At 38.6% G+C, this 21,120-nt stretch overlaps 1 protein-coding gene and 1 non-coding gene across 2 annotated transcripts in view; one reads left to right on the forward strand and one right to left on the reverse strand.

Moving 5' to 3' along the window:
* The window catches only part of BCAS3 (BCAS3 microtubule associated cell migration factor), a 578,882-nt gene that overhangs the window by 201,572 nt on the left and 356,190 nt on the right, over positions 1–21,120 (forward strand). Inside the window, exon 16 of the mRNA XM_043460326.1 lies at positions 12,657–12,921. Within this exon, the coding sequence (XP_043316261.1) occupies positions 12,657–12,921 (265 nt within the window). The remainder of the gene's footprint in view (positions 1–12,656; positions 12,922–21,120) is intronic.
* On the reverse strand, positions 13,600–13,706 carry LOC122424812. The gene has a single exon (XR_006264562.1). It is a non-coding gene; the product is annotated as a U6 spliceosomal RNA (small nuclear RNA).

A 21,120-nucleotide genomic window follows, 5' to 3' on the forward strand; every position in this document is an offset into this window, starting at 1 on the left:
ATCTCATCCTCTATCGTCCCCTTCTCCTCCTGCCGCCAAATCCCTCCCAGCATCAGGGTCTTTTCCAATGAGTCAGCTCTTCACATGAGGTGGCCAAAGTATTGGAGTTTCAGCTTCAGCATCAGGCCTTCCAATGAACACCCAGGCATTATCTCCTTCAGGATGGACCGGTTGGATCTCCTTGCAGTCCAAGGGACTCTCCAGAGTCTTCTCCAATACCACAGTTCAAAAGCATCAATTTTTCGGTGCTCAGCTTTCTTCACAGTCCCAACTTTCACATCCATACATGACCACTGGAAAAACCATAGCCTTGACCAGAGAGACCTTTGTTGGCAAAATAATGTCTCTGCTTTTTAATATGCTATCTAGGTTGGTCATAACTTTCCTTCCAAGGAGTAAGCGTCTTTTAATTTCATGGCTGCAGTCACCATCTGCAGTGATTTTGGAGCCCAAAAAAATAAAGCCTCTCACTGTTTCCACTGTCTCCCCATCTATTTCCCATGAGGTGATGGGACCAGATGCCATGATCTTAGTTTTCTGAATGTTAAGCTTTAAGCCAACTTTTTCACTCTCCTCTTTCACTTTCATCAAGAGGCTTTTTAGTTCCTCGTCACTTTCTGCCATACATATATGTACAGTTGATTTTTGACAAAGGTGCAAAATGAAGACAAGTTAGTCTTTTCAACAGTGGTAATGAACTGACTGGGTATTTATGTGTGAAAAATGAGTGTTAGCCCATGTCTCATCCCATATACAAAAATGAACTCATACTAGACCATAGATTTAAATATATAAAATCTATGATTGTAAAGCTTTTAGAAGAAAACACAGGAGAAACCCTTTGGCTTAGAGACAAGTTGTCTGGTATCTACACCACATTTTAAGGGAACTCTCAAAAAGTGAATGAGTGGAGGAACTGGCTCTTCCACACAGTGCTGTTGGGAATGTATAATGGTATAGCGACTCTGGAAAATAGTTTGGCAGTTTCTGAAAATCTTAACATAAGCTTGCCATACCACTCAGCAACTTCAGTTATGGGGAGTCCATAACATAAAATTCACATTGTGTACAAATTTACTGCACATTTCTTTCCTGTGGTTGTCATAACAAATTACCTTGAAATGACAGAACAAAACCAAATGGCCTTAAAATGACAGAAATCTATTTTCTCTCATTTCTGGAAGCCCCAAATCCAAAATCAAGGTGTTGGCGAGGCTGCACTCCCTCTAGAGTTCTAACAGAGAATCTGTTCTTTTCCTTTGCCAACTTCTGGTGACTCAGCATTTCTTTGCTTACGGCTAGATACCACTCCAGTATTTACCTCTGTGATCTCATCTCCTCCTCCTCTTCTCTTTGTCTTCTCCTCTTCTTTGTATCTTTTAAGGGTACATTAAATAATCATTTAATATCATTAAATGATTCCATTTAATATCAGCACTGATAATCCAGGATAACTTCTCCTGATCTAGAAATAAATCACTTATTTTGTCATATAAGGTAATTGTCACTCTTTGTACTATAATGTACTGTATGTAGGTTCCACAGAGTAGGATTTGGATATGTCTTGTTTTGAGCCACTGTTTACTTCATTACAGTCCACCCTCTCTGAACCCTAAAATTCAGGATAATTTCATGTTCAAAATACGTTTACCCCATACAAACATCCCTGGAAATCTCAGCACATTACAACATTAGTTCTTAACAGTAAAATGTCATCAGACTCAAAGTTCACATCTCCTCATCAAAACTATCTAAATTAGGTATAGTTGTCACCCTATGTATTATCCATCCTGGAGCAAAATTCCTTTTGATCTGTGTAGGAGAAGGTATAGAGAGAATAAGGCAGAAAAAAAATACATGGAGAAATAAAGATGGGAACTATTCCAGATTTATTGAAAGACAGATTTTGAACATGACAAAGCTGAAAGGTTAAGAATGACATAGTTAACTTTCTGAAAACCAAAGCAAATCTTGAAAGTAGCCAGAGGAAAATAACATATACAGAGAAAAAACATGTTCAAACTGTTGACTTCCTATCAGAAACCGTGGAAGTCAGAAGGCAGTGGAATATCTTGTTTAAAGGACTAAAAGAAAAAAGTACTGGTAATCAAAAATTCTCCATCAAGAGCATCATTTAAGAATGATGACTGAACAGTAAACCTTGCAAATCCACACTGTTGTGCAGGGAGAAATGATAACCAGAGCAAACTTGGGTACTTTGGAAGTAATGAAATATCTGAGATTAAAGAGGATTTCCCCCCCCTTCTCAATTCATTTAAAATATGTAGGAATGTTAAAATTTTAAATTTAATGTTAAGATACTTTTTATATGTAAGAAATTTAAACATTTTCTGAGGCTTATATTGTATACATGTAATACATATGATAACTATAGCATAATACCGCTGGTGGCTGGGTGGGAGCAGGTAAATGGAATTATACTGTTCCAAGGTTCATTTGTGCTGTACCTAAGAAGACAAAACCTCATTTAAAGTGGAATTCTAAAAAAATGTTTAATTAATTCAAAAGTAATTCTGCCGAAAGGGAAGAACAGAGACTCAAGACGCAGAGAGGATAAACAGAAAACAAAATTAAATAGTACATCAAAATTCAACCATATAAATCATATACTAAATATTAACATATTTCAGCCTAAAGAACTCCAAACTAAAGGGACAGATTAGCTACTAAAGATTGTCTTTGAGTCTTTAACATGGTGATAGTAAAAACATGTTAAAAGGTATGTCATGCAAATAATAAACATATGCATATTAAAAATTTGACTATATTAATATCAACTAAGAAAGAAGTTAAGACAAAAGACTATTACCAGAGATATTTCACAAGGTTCAAGAGTCAAATTATCAGGAAGATTTAAATGTGCACCTAAAACTAAATTTAATAACACTTTCTAAACATTTGATGTGGCTCAGATGGTAAAGAATCTGCCTGCAATGCAGGAGGCCTGAGTTCGATCCCTGAATTGGGAATATCACCTGGAGGAGGGCATGGCAACCCACTCCAGTATTCTTGCCTGGAGAATCCCCATGGACTGAGGAGCCTGGTGGGCTACAGTCCATGGGGTTGCAAAGAGTCATACATGACTGAGCAACTAAATACATAAGGAAAAAAGGGCAAATCTGTGAGCAATCCTGTTAACTATATTGTCCTGAACAGCTAACCCCCAACACCTGTAGTATATTTATGCTTTTAAATTGTGACATCTTGTATACTTTATATGATATGAAGCAATGGACAGTGGATGGGCAAAGATGTATAACTGATGAATTTAGATGGAAATCACTATGCAGGGCAGGACAAAGCAGATATGATGAGTGGCTTGATTCTAGCTTTTCTCATCAGTGGGTGGATTCTCACCTGGGGCCTTAGTGACCCAGATTCTTCAGTTACCAGCCATGATGTGTTTGTACAGCTCCTGGCCCTGAAAGAGGGACATCTGCAATCTGCTAGTATATAATCTCCTTCATCAGACCATCTGATGGATGGATTGCACACCAGACCATCGGCAAGGCCATTGACAGATGCCCAAGTTTCAGTATAAATATAGCATTTCTATTAATAATCCTTAGGGGAATTATCTAAAGCAGAATCCACAAACTTCTTTTAAAAAGCCAGAAAGTAAAATAGCTCTGCATTCTAGATGTTCTCTGTATTACCTGTCATTGTAGCACAAAAACATCCATACAGAAATGAACGGGCATCACTGGCCCACAGTTACAGTGACTCCTCGATTAAAGCAGAGGCGACAGCTTTCCATTATCCTGCTGTGCTGATTGATTCTCATGTTTGTCTATCCCGAGTTTTTGTTGGTGCTGTGCAGCTTCCCTGGGCCTGTGGACACCTTCACTATTCATCTTAGCAAACCATCAGTGAGTCAGGCATCCAAAGGAAGCTCTGTGATTCAAGGGCTTATTGAACCACTGGCATGGCTTCAGGCAGTAGAGTAGGTGATAAAGTAGTTGTAAAAACAAGGTGCTCCTGGGGGTGTTCTGGAACACATTCTGGAGTATACCCTTCCCACTTGACTAGCAGTCCCTCTTGGGACCTTCCCACCATGCTCATCATTGGATTGGAATTGACTTGTCCCAATATGGGTCTGGAAAAATCACAGAGCCTCCATGAGTCAGTTGTTGAGTTACAAGAACCCAGAAGCAGATTAGTAGCTGCCATCTAAAAAAGGGAGTGTACTTGGATGCTGGCTCAGGCAGGTGGCGATGTTGTACTGGGATAACGCCTCTGCGTGCTTTAGCAGCCATTACGTCTCCACCTTCACTTTCTCCTTGGATTCTGGTGTGTCTGTTACATAACATGGGAAGAAATGGAAAGCCTAGCAGGCGAGCTGCTGGGGGCTTCAGTCATCATGGCAGAGGATACCCCCCAACACATACAAGCATGTAAGTACAATCATCAAGCCTTTAATACTAGTTGTTCAGTTCAGTCGCTCAGTCGTGTCTGACTCTTTGCAACCCCATGGACTGCAGCACCCATGGCCTCCCTGCCCATCACCAACACCCAGAGTTTACTCAAATTCATGTCCATTGAGTCAGTGATGCCAGTGATCTCCTTTAGGATCGACTGGTTGGATCTCCTTGCAATACAAGAGACTCTCAAGAGTCTTCTCCAACACCACAGTTCAAAAGCATCAATTCTTCGGCGCTCAGCTTTCTTTATAGTCCAACTCTCATATCCATACACGACTACTAGAAAAACCATAGCTTTGTAGGCAAAGTAATGTCTCTGCTTTTTAATATGCTATCTAGGTTGGTCATAACTTTTCTTCCAAGGAGCAAGCATGTTTTAATTTCATGACTGCAGTCACCATCTACAGTGATTTTGGAGCCCCCCAAAATGAAGTATGTCACTGTTTTCCCATCTATTTGCCATGAAGTGATGGGACTGGATGCTATGATCTTAGTTTTCTGAATGTTGGGTTTTAAGCCAACTTTTTCACTCTCCTCTTTCACTTTCATCAAGAGGCTCTTTAGTTCTTCGCTTTCTGCCATGAGACAGAAACTGCCACTAGTTGTATTCATCAACATAAACTACAATAGTACACCCACCTGTGGCTCAGTGGTGAAGAATCTGCCTGCCAATGCAGGAGACGCAGATTCAACCCCTATTTTAGGAAGATCTCCTCGAGAAGGAAATGGTGACCCACTCCAGTGTTCTTGCCTGGAGAGTCCCATGGACAGCAGAGTCTGGTGGGCTACAGTCCATGGGATCGCAAAGAGTTGGACACGACTGAGCATGCACACACGCATGCACAAGGTCACTTTAGTTCTTCTCTGAACTGTGCTTCCACTTTGTTCTAGGATATTTTTTACTTCTCCAAGGGTGTGGGCTGTTTTCCCTTACACGAGGACATGGACTAGTGTGTTTAAGGTGCACATGCCAGTTTTTCCAGTGACAGCTGCCAGGTGATTTCATTATCCCCTATCTTGGTGGCGGGGGAGGCAAGCCTGCAGATACTATGGGAGCAGCCAGGAGTGTTAGCCTTTTTTCCTCACTTGGCTAAGTGTTCGTGCCAGATATTTCTGGATGAGCAGCGGTGCTGCTTGCCAGCATCCGGGGAGGATCCAGGCACAGCAGCCCCTTCCTTTCTGTCCCCACTCCTGGCACTGCCCTGGTTCACACTGCAGTCCTTGGCATTTTGGGGCCGCTGCTCATCCTCGTCTCCACTCAGGCTCCAGCTTCAGCAGGAGCCAGCTCCAGTGGCACTGCTGGCACCGTGGTGGTCCCAAGGTGTCACATCCGCATTTTTGGTTTTGATTTTTATTGAAATAATCATAGATTCATGTGCACTTACAAGAAATTGTACTAAGAGATCCCATGTATGTTTTACCCAATTAATCCCAGTGCTAGCATTTTGCAAAACTGGAGTATGTGACAACCAATATACTGACACTGGCACAATGCATTGATCTTTTTCAGATTTCACCTGATTTACTTGTGTTCATATGTGTGTATATGTGTATGTAAGGGTATATATTTTAATCATATGTGTTGGTTTGTGTATTCTCCACTGCTGTCAAAATACTGAATAGTCCCCTTATGTTACCCTTTTGTAAGTGACCTAACTTTCACAGTTTGTTTAAACATTCACCTGAACTATTTACAGTTTGCACTATTATGAATCTGTTATGTGAACATAGTTTTCATTTCTCTGGCATAGATGCCCAAGAGTTTAGTGTGCTACTTATTTTAGCTCATTTTCAAATTCTTAGTGCCTAGCAGAGTGCAAGCTTATTATAGGCTTCCCCTGAATATGTTATTGAATACATAAATGAATCTGAAGAATCGATATGGGGAGGGAGTAGGCAGATGAGTTAGACGCTGTGTATGGATTATCGTTGGAAGGACTGATGGTGAAGCTGAAACTCCAGTACTTTGGCCACCTCATGCGAAGGGTTGACTCACTGGAAAAGACCCTGATGCTGGGAGGGATTGGGGGCAGGAGGAGAAGGGGGCGACAGGGGATGAGATGGCTGGATGGCATAACTGACTCGATGGGCATGAGTCTGAGTAAACTCCGGGAGTTGGTAATGGACAGGGAGGCCTGGTGTGCTGCGATTCATGGGGTCACAAAGAGTCGGACACGACCGAGAGACTGAACTGAACTGAACTGAACTGATGGATTATCTCTCTTTACCACATCTCCATTTAAGCAACTTATTCTCATGCCATCTTACTGCTTTTAACCTTGTTGCTTTGTCAGAGTTAGACCATTTTTAACAAAAGTGTATTTATCAATTTTGAAAGAGAAGTCATTGAACTGTTGGGTTGGGAATGTCTATGTTGTTTTTAGTTGCTAAGTTGTTTCCAACTTTTTTGGGACCCCATGGACTGTAGCTCACCAAGCTCCTCTGTCCATGGGATTCTCTAGGCAAGAATACTGGAGTGGGCTCCCATTTCCTTCTCCAGGTGATCTTCCCAACTCAGGGATTGAACCTGCATCTCCTGCATTAGCAGGCAGATTCTTTATCACTGAGCCACCAGGGAAGCCCATATTAATATATTGTGTATTGATTAATTAATGTTATATATTCATTCTTGGGCATATAGCTCATTTTAAATATTTTCCTTTGTTTTCATTAAACATAACCTCATCTGATGGCTTGGACCTTGACCAGTTAGCGTTTGTGGTATGGGACTTGTCTTTATGGTTTGATTGTCATTCTTAGCAGGCTTCTGAAAGATAGTAAGTACTCTGGGATTTGAGATTTTTTATCTTGAGTACTCTCTGGTTTCAGGTTTTCTTTCTTTTTAAAAGGGAGTTGGAAAGGGAATTGGTAATTGAATCCTTAGGCATATATTTGTCTACAAAAATAAAAACACAGGGTTTATTTTTCTCACCTTACAAGAAGGCTGCTGCTGGTTTTGGTACAATGTCTCAGTGACTCTCTTTTTCTTGTGATCACTTTGTAATTGCCACTCCACTGGGCATCATTTCTGAATTCAAAGCAGTAAGATGAATTCACGCAGTAAGGACAGCTTCAGTGATGTTAATTCTTTTTATCAGGAAAGTGGATACTTTCCCAGAATACTGCAGCAGCATCCTGCTTTTGTCTGGCTGATCATAACTGTGTCAGCGCCTGCTCTAAGAGAGGCTGTGGGCAGTGTGTAGGAAGCATCTGTAGTGGTGGCAGGTGAGGTAGTGAAGGCTGGAGGTTGGGTGTTCCATGTGCCATCCACTAGTTACCTCTGTACAACCATAAATCAAAGTATCGTGCATTTTCATCATCTCAGAACGTTTCCTCTGGCCCTTTTCAGTCAATCTACTGCCCCACTCACACCCTGGGAAATCATTGCTTTTACTTAATTTTTAAAAAAAGTATCTTTTACATAATTTCTAAGATTTGGTATGGGGCTACAGGGCTGCTATTTCTGGTCAGTTTATTAATTTTTCTAGCTCCATATTACAGACTTAAGGTCAGTAACAGAGTCCTTATCTGAGTGTTCAAAAACTGCAGATTTCTTGATTGTGTCTCCCCCAAGACCTCCCAACATCTCCTGAGTTGTAATTCTGAATGTGGGACCAAAGATCTGTGTTTCTTACAGATAGTCTTCAGTGCTGCCTAGCACACTGAAGTTAGGGAATATCTGGTTTAGATTTTAGGGTGTTAAAATAACCCTAAAATTTTAAACTGCTGTTACTGGCTAATTGAGACCGTGGAGTAAATTGGTGGCATAAATTTAGAGCCTTGTGTGATGCTGATTGCTGTATCTTAGATTCTTGAATGTAATAACACTTAATTCTAGTGCTCAAATACTGTTGTTTTATATGTCATTTGAATTCAGCCCATTCTGTGAACGAATATACACTTGGTTTTGTTTTAATAAAATGTTGGCCGTAATCATTCCATATATGTCTGCTATATTAGATTTTTGTTGCCCCAAATATTGTTTGGGTGAGTAAATCAATGAAATTCATTTAGATTGCTGATAAAATGTTTTTATAAATTAGAATTACTGAAATACAGCTGCACTAAGTTTTAAGAAAAATTTAGTTTTCTACAGGCCTAATTGGTTTCTCATAGCCAAATTTTGCATCATTACAATAAGAAGCAAGTGTAAGATGTTATAAATATGCCAGAAAATGCATTTAAAGAGCAATAAATTATGTGACCCAGTAGAAATTTGCAAAACAATTAAGCACTTTGTATTTCTCATTTATATCTTGTTAAGCATGCTGACATTTGCTTATTTAAAAGCTCAGAACTGATAATAATGAGTGTCCTAGTGAGGGTTCCCCGTCTTTCTTGTTTTTAACAATATGTGAAAAACCACCCAACTTCTTTGATAACATGGACAGTTACATCATTTTGCATTTTGTGGATAGGCGACTTGTTATCCTCTGTAACGTTATTTAAAGGATTAAACTTTCCCTAGTTTCTTGACTGCTGATGTCTTCAGCAACTCGTCTCTGCTCATTTATGTATCCCGATGTGTCTTTAAGTTCATAGAGTAGAATCACTTCTCTAACAGCAGTTTTCTAAGTAAGCATTTAGTGGAATTCTGTCTACTTGCCTTGATACTATTTGTTACCACCACCTCATTTCAGAAGTATTCTTAAAATAAAAGAAGGAAACTTCTTTTCCTTGAGAAGACCAAGAAGTCGTCTTGATTATAAGTGTCTTGGAAAAAGGTTTTAGATAACATGTTTTAGTTCTACTGATGATGGAACATAAGTTACTCAATAAGCCTAAAGATTTTTTTATTTATTTGATTCTGGCTGTGTTAATGCGTATGAGACAATAATATTAAATTCGTCCGGTGCTGTTTCTTCCCTCTGGCTTCTGCTGTTTACCCTTTTCTTTGTCCTGCTGCTTCCTTTTCTTTCGCTTTTCTGTTAGTCATTTAGCTGAAAGTTATTGTAGGCGAAGAAGACAGATGAGACACTTGAGGAATGACTTTCTATTTGTAATTCTAGACTCGCTGGGAGTTAAATTTCTCAGCATAAAGAATCAGGAGATTCTTTAATTATAACATTAATGTGGCATTTGGATGTGTCACAGCAATTGAAATGGGTGGACATGTGGTTCAGTTTAGGGTATATCTGTGTATTGATCATTTTTGTCTATCAGTCATCTTGCAATGAAATATTGTTTGATGTATAAAACTAAAATTTCTTTTTTATTTCAAAGGTTCTAGGCTCTTGTACTTTGATGAATATTTATAGCTTTTATTTGTAAGGTATTTCTGGAATGTTAGTCAAGATTTTGAATTGAATTTAGGCTTATCAAAGATTTAATATATTGAAAATTAGCTTCTTGGATTGCTTGAAGAATTTTACTTAGTTCATGTTGCTATAATGTTAGCTAATATTTTTCATATTCACATATATATATAGACACGTGCATTTTTCAAGTTAAATCCTACTCATCAGCATCTTTAAATTATCATACTTTTGTTGTCTGGTTTATTTTTTAAAATACTATTTGACAGTTGTTTTATGTGCTGGAAAATTAGTTTATCATTTAGTCAGTGTAGAAATCTTTCTTATGTACCTGTGACTTGCCTGATTTTCAAGAGACTGTGGTTAAAACAGTATTGAATTTTACTTGGCTATCTTTTTAAAATATAAAAGTAAATAGAGATTTTTGTTCAAATTTTCACCATTAGACTGGTTTCAAGATAAAAGTATTAAATTCAGTTTGTCAATTTGAAAATACTGGAAATTCTGTATTAGCGTCTGATAAATGTCATACAATTTAGTGACTAACTTTACCTAGATCAAGTCTGTGGCCAGCCAGTTGTTTCTGTAAAAAGTTCTTTTTTTTTTTTTAATGAACATAACTGCATTCATTGATCTATATATGTCTTCTATGGTTACTTTGACACTGGAAGGGCAGAGTTGAGTAGTTGAAATAGCTGAGAGAAAAAAAAAACAAATAGCTGAGAGAGAGCATATAGAGTTGGCCTATAGTGTTTGCCGACCACTGCAAATACATAAGTTTTTATGTTTTTAAATTGTTTTAAAACAATTTAAAACAATTTTAAAACAATTTAAAAAGAGTGATTTTTTAAATTGAGTCTTTGACATGCAGTATGCAGATTTAAGGTATACAGCTTGTTACTCCGATACATTTATATATTGTAATGTGATTGCCTGTTGTAGCCAAATTTATCACTTTACATAACTGTGCAGTCGTTGTTGTTGAGTCACTAAGTCGTGTTCGATTCTTTTGTGACCCCATGGACTGTAGCCCATGAGGCTCCTCTGGCCACGGTATTTCCCAGGCAGGAATAATGGAGTGGGTTGCATTTCCTTCTCTAGGGGATTTTCCTGACCCAGGGATCAAACCCGTGTCTCCACCATTGACAGATAGATTCTTTGCCACTGAGGCACCTGGGAAGCCCAATTGTAAAATATTATCATCTATATCATTATACTGTACGTTAGAGCTCTGTGGTTTGTTTACTACTTGTTACAAGTTTGTACCCTTAAAGACCATCAGTCTTATCCCCACCTTGCATCCCCTGGTAACCAACATTTTACTTTTTTTTTTTTTAATAAGTTTGCTTTTTTATTTTTCACATTTAAGTGATACCATAAAGTACTTTCTCTGTCTGACTTACCTGGTTTAGCATAATGGGTTCAAGGCACATCTGTGTTGTCACATATAGCAGGATATCCATCTTTATCATGGCTGAAATATTCCATTGTGTATATGTATGTATCACATCTTTTTTTTCCTGTCTTCTGTTGATGGGCATTTGGGTAGTCACTGGAGTGCTTTGAGACATTTTCTCTTCCTACTTCTCTTCAGGGTCCTTTAGCTGCCGTGTTTATTGAAGGGACTCCTCCCTAACTTCCCTTCAGCTACCCTTATCTCCACCACAAATTCACTCCCCTTCATTTCACTCCCACAGTCATCCTTCAAGAACTGAATGCTCTGTTTTCCTTTGGCTGTGCTGTGCTGCTTGTGGAATCTTAGTTCTCCACCAGGGATGGAACTCGGACCCGCAGCAGTGAAAGAGTCTTAACCAGTGGACTGCTAGGGAGTTGCTCAGAATTGAAATCTTTACTCCACTCTTTTCTAAATAAAATCCAGACACCGCTTGCTCTGACTTTTATGTTGTTTCTGACATACTGAAATACTTGCCTTTCATTTCCATCTTGAAAGTGAAAGTGTTAGTAGCTCAGTCGTATCTGACTCTTTCCGACCCCATGGACTGTAGACCACCAGACTCCTCTGTCCATGGGATTCTTCAGACAAGAAGACTGGTGTGGGTAGCCATTCCCTTCTCCAGGGAATCTTCCTGAACAAGGGATTGAACTTAGGTTTACCATCTGAGCCACCAGGGAAGCCCCTTCATCTTATGTCTATGCATTTATATCCAAAGTAGAATATCTTAATATGTCTAAATTAGAATGCCCTTCTCTCCTTTCTTTGTAAATATAGCCTACTTCAAAACTCATTTCCAGAACCCAGAACTATTCAGACCATGTTTTTGATGCCACTCCTGAGTCTCTGTGTGCTCTCTCGAACATCTCCTTTTTGCCTGTCACAAGCAGACGTTGTATATTCCTTCTTTTTTGTTACCACTGTGCCTCATGTGTAAGAGTTATTTCACTTTTATATGTTATATTTCTGTTAATGTCTTTTCTTCCTTGTAGGCTGTGAGCTCAAGGATGATTTTATCTGCCTCTTGTTCTTAGTGTTTATTAGCATGTTACCCAGCAGGTATTTGTTAAATAAATGATTAGATTAATCACTTCACCTTGTATACATTGTATAATTATGTTTTAATTTTTCTCTTCTATGCTTTTTGGAAGGCAGATGCCTTTAAAGAAATAAATATGATCCATGTATCCTTTTTTTTTTTTTAAATATAGGTTTATAGAGCGAAACCACCTAGGTCTTGTTTTCTGATTTGGCACTCTATACAGCAAGGGGTAGAATTCCCTTTAGAATATCTAAATCTTATCAAATCCCTGATGTGAAGTTTTGATCACTATTCACAATGACTCTAGTCTTTAATATAAGCATTTTGAAAATATAACCTGATCTGAGATAAATTTGGTAACCAGGCAAGCATTTCTGTTTGTATTTGGAAATATGTGTGTGATATTCTTCATTAAATCTGAATAGTTGCAGTCATTTCTGTGTTTTTCCATGTTTCATTTCTAGGTGCAAGACATATGCTTCAGCCATGATTGTCGCTGGGTTGTGGTCAGTACACTCCGGGGCACTTCCCATGTTTTCCCAATCAACCCTTATGGTGGCCAGCCTTGTGTTCGAACACATATGTCACCACGAGTCGTGAATCGTATGAGTCGTTTCCAGAAGAGTGCTGGGCTGGAAGAGATTGAACAGGAACTGACATCTAAGCAAGGAGGTCGCTGTAGCCCTGTCCCAGGTCTATCCAGCAGCCCCTCTGGATCCCCTCTGCACGGTAAACTCAGTTTTCTCTCTCTTCACTGTTCCCAACAGTCCTTCTCCCCTTTACCTTTAATTTTTGAGATCTGGAATAAAATAAACCCGTTTTTCTAATCTGTTCATACAAAGAAGATCTTGGGTTCATTTGAGGACATTCTTAATATATTAAATCATTTAATAAATTGAAATAATGGTGATGATGATCATTACCATGATATTTTAACTCCCTAACTTTTTCACTGTATAAGGATTACTTGATGCCATGTATATGGAATATGGAGTTCAAGACCATTTTCATAAATTTAGAGATTGAATTTTTTATCTGTAGATCTTTTCCAGAAAACTCTGGCTTTAACCAGAGTCAGTACTATAGTTCATTAAGAAATATCTGTTGTGGGAGAGGGATAGTCTTGAGTCATACATATTTTAGAGCAGTATTTGCATTTTATTTTAATATATACCTCTGTGGGATTTCTATTAATGTATTGCAAAAAAAGCCCCCCAAATCCCAAAGACACGTATAAGTCTATACTTTAGAGAAAATACTTGTATAACCATCATCCTAACCAATAAATGAAACATCAGAACTCCATTTTTGTGCCCCCTTCCTGTAAAAGCAAACCATGATTCTGACTATAGGGTAATCACTTTCCTACTTTTATTTTTTATTTTTTTATATATATATATATTTTTTAAAAATATGGAACGCTTCACGAATTTGCGTGTCATCCTTGCGCAGGGGCCATGCTAATCTTCTCTGTATCGTTCCAATTTTAGTATATGTGCTGCCGAAGTGAGCACACTTTCCTACTTTTAAAAAAGTGAACTTTTGCTCACTATTGTTTGTGAGATTAATTCATTTATTTTCATTTCTCTTGCATATTCCATTTGTATAAGTATATTTCTACTTATTTATTTATCCTTTCTCCGACTGTTGATTTATATTTTGGTGGTTTCTTGTGGAGTTCTTATGTATAATGAAGATATGAAAATGTTGGTACTTGTTTCATAGTGCAAATGTGTGCTCATTTTTGAGTGGAAATCCTAGGTTACAACATATGCAAATCTTGACTTTGGTAGATATTACCAGAGTGGTTGTAGTTATTTTCTTGGACTCCAAAATCACTGCAGATGGTGACTGCAGCCATGAAATTAAAAGATGCTTGCTCCTTGCAAAAAAGCTATGACAAATCTAGACAGCAGAGACATCACTTGCTGCCAAAGGTCTTTACAGTCAAAGCTATGGTTTTTCCAGTAGTCATGTACAGATGTGAGAGTTGGACCATAAAGAAGGCTGAGTACCGAAGAATTTATACTTTCAAATTGTGGTGCTGGAGAAGACTTTTGAGAGTCTCTTGGACTGCAAGGAGATCAAACCAGTCAATCCTAAAAGAAATCAACCCTGAATATTCATTGGAAGGACTGATGCTGAGGCTGAAGCTCTAATACTTTGGCCATCTGATGTGAAGAACTGACTCATTTGAAAAGACCCTGATGCTGGGAAAGATTGAAGGTGGGAGGAGAAGGGAGTAACAGAGGATGAGATGGTTGGATGACATCACTGACTTAATGGACATGAGTTTTAGGAAACTCTGGGAGATAGTGAAGAACAGGGGAACCTGGTGTGTTGTAGTCCATAGCATTGCAATGAGTCGGACATGACTTAGCAACTGTACAACAACAACTTCTATCTAGTTCCAAATATATTGTCTTCACTCCAGACAAAAACTGCATATTCTTTAAGAAGTTCCTCTCCACTCTTCTGTGTCCAAGTCCCTAGCAACCACCAATCTGCTTCCATCTGTACAGATGTACCTGATATGGTTATTTCATATAACTGCAGTCATAAAATATGTGACCTTTTGTCTGGCTTCTTTGAGGTACAGCCACATTGTAGTCTGTATCATTACTTCATTCCTTTTTATGGTCGAATAGTATTCTGTTATGTGTATGTTCCACAGTATTTTATCCATTCATCCATTGATGAGTACTTGGGTTGTTTCCGCCTTCTAGCTTTTGTGAATAGTGGTACTATGAACATGTGTGTACAAGTGCTTGTTTGAGTATACCTTTGTGGTTCTGTGTATATCCTTATCCTTATTTGTTTTAGCTCCTGCTTGAACACATGTGCTTTTGTAATACCTAGTCAATTAAAGATACATGTAATAGATAAATTTAGATATATTTTTTCCTTGGAGGAAATTGTAAGATAGACTGAAAAAATATATTTGTAACTAGAATCCTGAGGAGAAATTCTACAACTCAGAAAAGTTTGGGCCCTTTGTTGTTTTTGTTTTAAGATTTTTTTGATGTGGACCTTTTTTTTTTTTTTTTGATGTGGACCATTTTTAAAGTCTTTATTTAATTCGTTAGAACGTTGCTTCTGTTTTATGTTGCTTTGGTTTATGGCCACAAGGCAGGCATGTGGAGATCTTCTCTTCCTGACCAAGGATGGAACCCACAACCCCTGCATTAGGAAGTGAAGTCCTCAGGAAGTCCCAAGTTTGGGATCTTTGTTTTCTACCTAGATAATGTTTTGTGCTTTGGTTCTATTATTTTTTATAAGAATAGTTTTGATTCATTTATATTTAATTAGTGATCCATGAAAATCTTTTACAATAAGTCTTGGGTGAAAACAGTCATTAAAAAAAGTATTTAGCATGTTTAAAAGGTTTAGAAAGCTTTGAGATATTTATTCATATTTTCAGCTATTTGTAGGAAATTTACTTCAGAAATGATTCCTTACATTTTTAGGTGTAACTTTTGTCACATTGAGTTCCCTGTTGGCTCAGTAGTAAAGTCTACCAATGCAGGAGATGTGGGTTTGATCCCTGAGTCAGGAAGATCCCTTGGAGAAGAAAATAGCAACCCACTCCAGTATTCTTGCCTGGGAAATCCCATGGATAGAGGAGTCTGGTGGGCTACAGTCCATGGGGTCACAAAAGAACTGGACATAACTTTAGCTACTAAACAACAACAGTACAACTTTGTTCTATAATTAGGTGGTACTATAGACTGAGCGCCAAAAAACTAATGCTTTCAAATTGTGATGCTGGAGAAGACTTTTGAGAGTCCATTAGACAGCAAGGAAATCAAACCAGTCAATCCTAAAGGAAATCAACCCTGAATATTCATTGGAAGGACTGATGGTGAAGCTGAAGCTCCAATACTTTGGCTACCTGATGTGAAGAGCCAACTCATTGGAAAAGACCCTGATGCTGGGACAGATGGAGGGCAGGAGGAGAATGGGGCAACAAAGGATGAGATGGTTGGATGGCATCATCAGCTCAATAGACATGAGTTTGAGCAAACTCCAGGAGATAGTGAAGGACAGGGAAGCCTGGTATGCTACAGTCCATGGAGTCACAAAGAGTCAGACACAACTTAGCGACTGAACAATGAACAACATAGGTACTTCAAGGGCTTTGCTTTTTGTGTTGCATATTTTTCTTAACTTCACTTTCACCATAAACTTTATGGAGAGAGATTCAGTGTGCACACTGGGTGGGTAGGTTGACCAGAGAACCAGATATATTAGTAGAAAAATAGGGAGAATTTATAGTCTTTCCATATGTGCCTTTTCAGAGAGCATTCTTCTGAGCTCCTCTTTTCTTCCCACTCTTCCTTCTCTAACAAGATACCATATACCAGGTTCTGTGTTAGACTTTGGGCATAAGATGCACAGAAAATTGAGGTCATCTCTGCTCTTGTCTCAGGGGAAAAAGCACATACTGAATGCTGACCAAGTACCTTTCCATGTATTTTTGCTGAAGAGTGCGAAGTGCCAGCCAATTAAGGATTTGTCATTTGTAAAAGATCAGACCTTTGAAGAGTAATACTTGAATTCTCTGTCAAAATATATTATTTTCCCTCAGCATTATTTCTTTCACAACTTTCTTAATGTTTTTGCATAAAGTTAAGAGAAGACATCTCAGAGAGGAGATTATGGGGTTTGGGGCAACACAGCTGTTCTTAAATTCCCCTTTGAAAGCAAGGAATTTCAGGGGACATTTTCCTCCTCATAACGTGTGCTGAAGTTTAATTAAGTTGGAATTTCACCTGCTTTTACTCCATCGTTTTTTCTCATTTTTAAAGTGCAGACTTTAGACTGATGGTCATTTTTCTTTATGTTCTTTTTGTATGGTACATGTCAAAACAAAATGGGCATTGTTGTTGGTTAGTTCTAAAAATGATGTATTTACAGTTTGTGTGGATAAACAATCTGATGCTAGTCAAAAACAATGTAAACTTTTGAACGGGGAGGGATTCATCTTGAAAATGAATCATGCTTTGGCGGTATTACCGTTGTTTGTCTGTGCTCTTTTTAGCAAAGTAAAGGAAACTGTTAAATAACAGTTGATATAGGGATATTTCCTTTTTACTTTCTGGAGGCAGTCCAGTTTAAGTTAGGATTATTTTATCTATTTGCCATTTTTTACTGAACAGAGGATGTTTATTTATTTGAAACATAACTCTCTCTAAATATCTCTTTCATTTCTAATCTTGTTGCCTGGACCTTAGGCTTTGTAAGGCATTCTTAAGATCCATGAACGTGGATAGGAAAATATCTCAACTTTAGGTTTATGATCCCCTACCCAAAGTTAAATGTTTTCTTTCACTATGAATATAGACAACACATGCCAGTAATAGCAGTTCTTGTAACACTGTCACCAGTAAAAAAAAAGATGCTTTTGTATCATATACAAAAAATATATTTTGAAGTCTTTTGAATTGTTGATATATTTTGAAATATGGTTTGTGCTCATCATTGCTTGAAAATTTTTATATATTTACATGTATTACTCTAGCAGAACTTAATTTTTAAAATAAATTGATAGCTTTACTTCAATATAATAATACAGTTTTCTTTTGTAATTCTGTGTATTGTATCCCATGCATTTCTAAGTATTATTCTGAGAAAGAAACCACAGACTTTTCTGGGCTGTTGAAGTAGTCCACGACAGAAATGATTAAGAACTTCTTGTCATCATTTCTTACCTCATCTGTTTCAGTAGCTTCTAGCCTTTTTTTTTTTTTTCTTTTAACTATTGGAAGCATTTTCTTTGTTAACCGTAAATACACTCTTCCACTTTCCTACTTTCAGTTTTTCAGTGTTTCACTATGCTTTTGGGATGTTCTGGAAGGTTCTACTTTCTTCCCAGCTTCTTGTCCCACCACACCTACATTTCCATACCCTTCCCTGAAAAGGCCACATATATTCGTTTCTTGACATACTCTTCTAGAAATAATTTTTATTCCCTGAATGTTTACTAAAACCCTCTTCATTCTGACCTAGTTAACAGTGGCACTTCATCTCTTAAACCTTTTTTAACCATGTCTGAATGTTGTGTCTTCTGTATCAGGTGTGGTCTTGGCACTGTGCACATAATTTTATTATATTTTAGTATGTTAATTGTTCATTGGCATGCCTGTGTCTCCCAGTAGGTTGACCTCTATGAAGAGAGGATCTTTTTCTTATTTATATTTATATCTTGGTACCTCATGTAGTATTTGGTAAAATGTAGATTCTAAGTCTTCAAATGAAAGTTTTCAAACATCTATCAAGGTTTTCTAATAAAAACAACTCATTACTTGTCAGAATGAAGAACTTTTCATTCATGGTAATGTTGCTTCTCATTTCAACATCTATAAGATTCTTTCATTTTATTCAAGAACTTTTCATTAATGTTACTATGTTCTGAGCTCTAAGGACACAGCAGTGAATAAAAAAGGAAAACATCTGTGTTTCCATGGAGCTGACTTTCTAGTGGAGTGATGTGTATGATGCATAGGATAGACGGTAGGTGGATGGATGGATAAATAGGTAGTTTTATGTGCTGTGGGACAGAGTAAAGGAAGGGAGGTAGGGTGTACTGGTGAGGACTGCAGTTTGAAATTAGGCTGCTTCCAGCAGGCCTTACTGAGAAGATGACATTTGAATAGAGTTCTGATGGAAGTGTGGGAGGAAGTCATGCACATACCTGCAGAACGTGTTCCAGGCAGAAGAAACAGCCAGTGGAAAACCCCTGAGCTGGGAATGTGTCTGGAGTGTCCCTGGAGAGGCAAGGAGACCCATGTGGTTGAGAAACATCACGGAAGCCGCAGAGTAGAAGATGCGGTCAGAGAGGCAGTGCAGCCAGGTCATGTCAGCCTTTGACTTTTACTCAGAGTGAAGTGGGGAAGCTGTGGAGGGTTTTGAGTGACGTGGCAAGACTGCAGAAAGGAGATGTGTATTGAAAATGCACCATCTGCCATCTGACAAGATGAGAACCCTACCGAGACCAGTGAAGAGGGTATCGTAGAGATCCAGGCGAGGGAAGAGAAGTCAGGGTGACTAGTAAGGCTTTTAGCCTGAGCACCTGGAAGTGTGGGACTGCTGTCACAGTGAAATGAGGATCACAGGGGTAAAGCAGGTTTGGGGATAGAGACAGGATCAGAAGTTTTGGACATGTTTACTTTAAGAGGGATCTTGACCTAGTGATGCTAGGTAGGTAGTTGGTTTTATGAATCTGGAGTTCAGTGGGAAGGAATAGGCTGAGAATAAATGTTGGGAAGGCATAGATGAAGAAAGCCAAAGCAGGAGGAGATCACCTAGTAAGTGAATGAGTATGAAAAGATGGAGATGTCCCAGGTCTGAGTCCTAGGGTCCTCCAACTTTAAGTAGTAAGTGGCATAGAAAGAAAGTCACACATGAGAAATCCTAGAGGCCAAAGACATTTTTTTTTTTTCCTGAGAAAAGGGAGGGAGTGATTAATGTGTTAAATTCTGCCAATAGGACAATTAAGATAAGGACTGAGAAAAACACAGAATACCGTTGCATTTAGTCAAGAGAGGACATGTGGCTTTGATAAGGGCAATTTTGGTGGAGCCATGGGGGCCTGATAGGGGTGGATTTTATTAAGGATGGGAAGAGAGAAATTGGAGGCCAATATTGACAGGCCTTTCATTGAGCACTGATGGAAACTGGGGAAAAGTTAGAGGGCAAAGCTGGAGTGGGAAATGGTAACCCACTGCGGTTTTCTTGCCTGGAAAATTCCGTAGATGGAGGAGCCTGGCGGGCCGCAGTCCGTGGGATCCATAGAGGGTCGGACCCGACTGAGCATGCATGCACTCACACTAGAGGGCAAAGAGAAGACTGCTTCTGTTTTCTCATAGAAATAGGAAGTGAATGTGGTTGCGGGTATTGGGAGCTTCAAGGAGACAGGCAGATAGTCCTCTGGGACATGAGGACTAACCTTTACCAGTTAGGAAGTTTTTGCTGAATGAAGAAACCCCTTCTGCCACTATTATTTATGCTTCAAGCAAATTTAATTACTTGCTTTTGCTTTTCAGCTTCAGTCGACACCTTGTTTCTGCACCTGAATTGCTTTCTGCTTATTTCTTCAGGTAAATGTTGAATGCGTCTTGGCAGCTCAGCTCAGCTCTCAATGTGCTTTCTCCCTCTTAACATAAAATGCCTAACTCCGCTGTTTGTTTCTTCTGTAAGTTCTTTATCTGGATTTATTGCTTACTGCTTTCTACCTATTATTTTTGATGATCTCCATTATTAACTGTGACTTCCTTCGGGAGTCAGTTGGAGGACCTGCAGTCACACTTCCTGTGGTGGAAGCTGGGTGACTTTCTGACTCTGTTAATTTAAACACAGTACTTGCTCTACCTGTGCCTTAATTCTCTATCAGTAAAATGGGGATAATAAAATTACCTCCCTTAGAGAGTTACTGTGAGGATCAAAGCACTCTGAATGGTGTCTGGCACATATGAAATAACTCAGGAAAAGATTAGCTGCTGTGATTAGTTTCATTATTGATTTTGTTTATTATTGAGGAGGTATATAGGACTGATTCACTATTCATATTTTTTTATAGTACCTTATATGCAGAAAAGAGAGTAAATGAAGAATTCATCCAGTAATAAGCGACTGAAATATAATTGTGACCTTATTTGTGTATAGGATCTTGTAGCATTATTAGACTCAAAATTGATAAGTTGATTTCTGACGTTGTTTCTTAATGTGTCTGACTCTTTTTGACCCCATGGACTGCAGCACACCGGGCTTTCCTGTCCTTCACTATCTCCTGGAGTTTGCTTAAATTCATGTCCATTGAGTTGGGGATGCCATCCAACCATCTCGTCCTCTGTTGCCCCCTTCTCCTCCTGCCCTTAATCTTTCCCAGCATCAGGATCTTTCCTAATGAGTTGGTTCCTCACATCAGGT

This window comes from Cervus canadensis, chromosome 1, assembly GCF_019320065.1.
Source record: "Cervus canadensis isolate Bull #8, Minnesota chromosome 1, ASM1932006v1, whole genome shotgun sequence".
In the NCBI taxonomy this organism is placed as follows: Eukaryota; Metazoa; Chordata; class Mammalia; order Artiodactyla; family Cervidae; genus Cervus; species Cervus canadensis.